This window comes from Aplidium turbinatum, chromosome 10, assembly GCF_918807975.1.
Source record: "Aplidium turbinatum chromosome 10, kaAplTurb1.1, whole genome shotgun sequence".
In the NCBI taxonomy this organism is placed as follows: domain Eukaryota; kingdom Metazoa; phylum Chordata; class Ascidiacea; order Aplousobranchia; family Polyclinidae; genus Aplidium; species Aplidium turbinatum.
Window position 1 is genome coordinate 24204916 of NC_137481.1, and position 5540 is coordinate 24210455.

The window sequence follows — 5540 nt, forward strand, 5'->3', positions numbered from 1 at the left end:
TCTACGGCGGTCGAGTCCTTGTCGCCACCGAGTGTAGACATATTAAATGTTGGGGCTAAATTTAACAATTAAAAAAATTAAGTTACACAAACACACAAATTATTACAGTAGTTATAAAAAACTTAACTGCAAAGACCGTAAAAAATACAAAAAAGAATTTAAATGCACGATACCGTAGCTGTACGAGTATATGAAGTCCAAAAGTCCACAAAACTTGCTTGGATTCTTCGACTTGAATCTTCAAGCACAGATGGATTGTCTTCAATCTTCTTTCTTGCCAATGAATGTCAAAGTTATTTTTCTTCAGTACCAAACTGAGAAGAAATGTCTTTAATTTTATTTTGCTTCTGTAGACTACCAACCAACAAGATCTTCTTTTATTATTTCTTTGCTTCTGTAGCCTACCAACCAACAACTCTGTCTTTATTATTTATGGTCACAGCGGTAAACCATAATCTCTTCGTGGGAAAATTGTAACATAAAGTTCCCGGATCCGTTCGTCTGTATGTAATGACCGAAAGAGAAACACTCTTCTGAAACTTCTATTCAAAAAGTGTATTTCTGTAAAATTAGCCCGCGGCTATCGAAAATGGGACGCAACGCCGTACGCCTCTAAAAACTGTCACTACAATACAAACTACTTAGATAAAGACGGAATTTTTGTCCAGTTAGCAAGCACTAAGCAAACAGTTAAATGTGCGACTAACTCTCAAGCAACCATTTCACGAATGACCAGAATAGATAGCAATATCTCAAACTCACGTACGCAGTACTGTGACGCAATAATGAAAAACATTGTCACGCAATTCAAACAGGTGTTCAAAGCTGGTGATCCAATGTTTCATGTTTAAACAGGTTTGACACAAGTCTTACGAACGATGGTGCAATTTTGGCTCATTTTTAGGAAAAATTCCATGACGTAATACGCTAAGATTCAGTAGACCTGAACGGTTTTTATATGACGTTTGATTAGGTGAACAATTGTCTGGAACAACCTCATCTAATAAAAACGTGGTATGCGTACATCACTCAACTGTCCTAGACTTTGAACCCAAGTTTCCCATTTCCTGCTAATAGAAATGGGCACTCTTTCATCCCAGTCCAAAGCCAGCCTACATGTCTCACGAAACAACAATCGTGCGGCTAGAACTACTGGAACGACCAAACCTAAGGGGTCAAACAGGGAATTCATAATAGACAACATTGAACGTGGTGTCAAAATTCTATCAGGAGGGTTTACGGAAAAGCGAAAGTCATCATCAACTACATTCCAAACTATCCCTAACACTCTCTCTTGCTTGCCGGCCAAGTTCAATTCTTGCATAGGTTTCGGCGCATCTGGTTCTTGAAGGGAGTTAGTCACTTCATTACAAGTGGACACCCATTTTGTGAGATTGAAGCCGCCCAGAGATAAGAGCTGTTTTGTGTCACTGGCCAATTTTATAGCAGCATCTTTGTTGTTAGTGCCGGAAAGAAAATCGTCCACGTAAAAGGAATTCAACACGTTCTGTGCAACATTAGAGTCAAAAAATTTACCATACTCTCGAGCACATGTGCGCAAGCTAAAGGCGGCACAACTAGGCGATGAACGAGCACCAAACAAGTGCACTCGCATTCGATAAGGGACAGGATTTTGCTTGATGTCGCCATGAGGCCACCATAGGAATCTGAGAGCATCACGGTCTCGCACTGTCACTTTCACTTGGTGAAACATCGCTTGTATATCAGCAACAATTGCAACACGGTGGCTGCGAAACCTCATCAGCACACCTACCAAAGAATTGACAAGATCGGGACCTTTCATCAAATAATCATTTAAAGATTGATCATGTGATTTTGCAGCACAGTCAAACACAATGCGCGTCTTATCCGGCTTTTTTAGATTTATGACTGGGTGGTGTGGCAGATACCATGATTTATTTTTGGTGTTAATTTCATTTTCAGGCACAATTTCAGCATGAGCTTTCTCGACGTAATCTTCCATCTGCTTCACATAACGTTTGCAAAGCTCATCATCTCGCAATAGCCGTTTTTTTAATGTGGATAGACGTTTTTCAGCCATGCTTTTACTTTCAGGCATTTCAACGGCATCATTTTTCCAGGGAAGAGGTAGCTCATAATGCCCATCAGAATGGACAATATGGCGTTTCATCATTTCATGAGCAATTACATCTTCTTTTGAGTATTTCAACCCAGACTCTGCTGCTTCTTTGTTGTTACCAATCCATGTGAGCAAATCTTCAACATGGGGTATGTCATGCTCCAACGGTGAAAGATACATAGTTCCTTCATCATCAATAATTACATCAGACAGCGATTGAGAATCCTTATAGTCAAATGCCGATGAAAAGAATCCAGAACTGGAAATTTCTTGCTGCTCAACCAAGGCAGGACCTTTCAATACCCAGCCTAATGGCGTCTTCACTGCGTCTGGGTACTTTGTTGAGTCAGGGGAGAATCTACTTTCAAGACACCGATGCAGCATCACATTGTCATTGCCTAACAGCAACGTCACATCTCCAGTCACTAAATTAGGAAAAGAAACATCATGCAAATAATCTAACTCGCTCAACAAAGTGGCATCAGGCAGATTGTTGGGTTTGGCTGAAATCTCATCCAACACAGCAAGGCCATTAAGTTCATATTCTCCTTCTTCTACCAAAGGAAGCACAGTTAAATTAACAGATGAAGTATTAATAACTTCAGGATGGCGGCTAGTGGTGAGAGTTCTTAAAGTAAACTGAGTTTCCATATTATCAGTACAACTCACATTCAACTCATCAAGCAAACTTTGCTCACAAAATGATTTGTTGGAACCGGAGTCCAACAAAGCATAGGTTCGTGTCTCTTTTTCACCATTACGTACCCTTACAGGTACGATATCTAAATAAGGTAAAGAATTCATACGAACAAGTGAACATTGCATACAATTTCTTGCTTCGGGATTATTCGCTACCATCGAAGCACTTCTTGGGCCAGTGGGAGGCAAGTGTAACAAGCGATGGTGACTCATACCATGGCATTTATCTAAGTTACATCTCACAGTAAGTTTGCATTGGTTTGCTCTGTGGCCTCGGTATAAACAATTAAAACATAATCCAAGTTTCGATGCAAACATTATTCGCTCCCTAGGAGTTTTTTGTTTAAATAGGGCACAGTTATCTAATTTGTGCTCTGCATTACAACAAACACAACGCTTTTGATCAAATTTTAAATGTGGGATGGGTTTGGATGATTCATCAGCTAGAGCTGTCAATACCCGGTGACTACGGCCACTGTCGTTTGTATTACTCTTTACAATTTTTGGAAATAGCATTTTACTATACACTGAGTTAGCCTTCAGTGATTGATAAATAACAAATTCTGCAAAGTCTGAAAACTCAGCCACTCTCCCGTAGTCCTCTTGCACATTCATAGCTTTATCTACCCAATTTTTTCTTAGATCCACAGAAAGTTTATTAACAAGAGAACTAATAAAGTCCACAGAATTCATGGGCGAAGGTGTTCCAGCATCCTCCATTGCTGCCAAGCATCTTTCCATTAAAACTGCAAAACTTTCTAATGCCTCTGCATCATTTTGCGAAATTCTAGAAAAATCTAAAAGACGACGCTCACAACACCGTGAGACAACATGAGGTTGGCCGTACCTACTATACAACTCATGCCACACCATACTGTACGCTCGAGACTTGTTTCGTTCACTGGCAAGATGCTTCACCTTTTCATATACAGATTTACTGCAACGTTGAAACAGATAAACCAATCGAAGATCATCATCATAAACTTTATTTGCCACATGGACCTCAGCCGATTAACAAAGGCCCAATAGTCCATGGGGTCACCTTCGAATTTCTCCACAGAGGGTTTGGGGAGAAATCGATCTCCAACTTCAATATGACGACACTGAGGTACAACAGGATCCATGTGATGAGACTGAGGTATAACAGGATCCATGTGACGACGCTGAGATGCAACATGATCTATGTGATGAGACTGATGTGCAATAGGATCCATGCGATGAGACTGGGGCACAACTGGATCGATATGGGGAGACTGAGATACGACAGGATCAATGTGAGGAGACTTCTTATCCTCTGATTGATAGCAGTCTAGGGTGATATAACTACTCCTTTGCGACATGCTATCCCACAATTCAGCCTCAGCTTCTGCCATCTCAATTTTTCTTTTTATCTGATTTCTTTTCTCAGCTTCTTCCTCATCGAGGTGCTTCAAAGCGAGTTTGGCCAATTCAACTTTTATGCGGCCTTCTCTACGTTTAATACTAATTGAACTATGACTAGAATGATGGCTTTTGGTTGAGTGAGCCTGAGAAACACCTTCAACCAAGCTTTTAGACTTTGAAGCCCTCCCTGTGGAATGCACCGCCACCTCCGAACCAAGCCCGTCTGTCCTACCCAACACCTCCCCCGAACCACGTGCTTTTTCAGTCACTTGATCAGCCATGGCGCCCAAACAGATAAATTAAACCAAAAACAAAATACACAATAAGCTACCAAAAGCACAAGAGTATCAATATAAAGGCACAAGAAAAAATATGAAGGCACAAGAATAAATTATTGTTCAATCCACAAGAGAAAGATACCTCTTCGTTTTTGATGAAAAGTTTGTAGACTGAACGAAGGACACCTCTTCGTATCGACCAATATTGTAAGCTGAGCGAAGGACACCTCTTCGTCTCGATGAAAGAGTTTGTAAACTGTATCAGCTTCACGCACAGCGCCGTGGAGCGTGACGCTCGCGTTCTGATAAGATTCTCTTTTTGTGAGTAAACGCGACCTGGCAACACTGGACACACTCAGTAGATTTTTGCAGGACGGTTTACTGTGGAATAATAATACAACGAACATAAATACATAAAACAACGAATTAAGCGGTTACCACCAAACATGCCAGTGCACTTACCAAACTTTTATGTGCTCCACACGTACTGATCACATGACAATTCACAGCCTAATTGTCTTGAAAAACATGAATACAAAATAATTAGGCTAACTGTACAGTGCACTGAAACCGAACACACACGGATTTCACTAACAAAAACTACTGTACAATATGTTCACTATAAACTTAAGAATTCCCTTACTACCTCAAATCGGCTGCTGATATTTACAGATAAAAAACTGCACATAAAAATATTAGCTAACTTGCTTACAAAACAATTCTGTCACGGTAAACTTCGGAAGGTTTCGCAGCAGCACACGACAACTAAAATGTGGTAACCGCAACTACGGAACAATAATAAAAGTAAAGGGCGTAAAATCTCATACAGGTAGGGTTACTTGTGGATGCTAAAGTCACTAATGGATGCTTATGGCCTAATGGGTAATTCAACATGGCTTATGAGTCAGTTTGCGGACTTCGGTTGGACTTATTTGGGTAATACGGTCGGACTTAATTAGGGTTGCCTTACGTCAGGATTTTTCCTGACATTTCAGGAACTTGGTGTTCAAAGCTACGTCAGGGAAAAATGTTAAAACCTGCTTATATATTCAGGATTTTGATACTCCAATTTCCAAGCT

The 5540-nt window shown here is 40.4% G+C and overlaps 1 protein-coding gene across 1 annotated transcript; it reads right to left on the reverse strand.

Annotated features, from left to right (window-relative positions):
* Positions 1-1000: 1000 nt before the first annotated feature.
* Positions 1001-4464, reverse strand: LOC145779082 (uncharacterized). The gene is made up of 2 exons (XM_082590653.1): positions 3843-4464; positions 1001-2883 (listed from the first exon to the last, which is right to left on the reverse strand). The coding sequence occupies exons 1-2, from the start codon at positions 4462-4464 to the stop codon at positions 1001-1003; spliced, it is 2505 nt and encodes an 834-aa protein (XP_082446779.1).
* Between the last annotated feature and the right edge of the window lie 1076 nt (positions 4465-5540).

What these genes read in the sequence shown, in the direction of transcription:
- LOC145779082 (XM_082590653.1), bottom strand. Translation starts at nt 4,464, where the DNA reads ATGGCTGATCAAGTGACTGAAAAAGCACGTGGTTCGGGGGAGGTGTTG. An exon ending in CTCTGTGGAGAAATTCGAAG is followed by an intron (nt 2,884 to 3,842) that starts GTGACCCCATGG and finishes TACCTTATTTAG; the next exon opens with ATATCGTACCTGTAAGGGTA.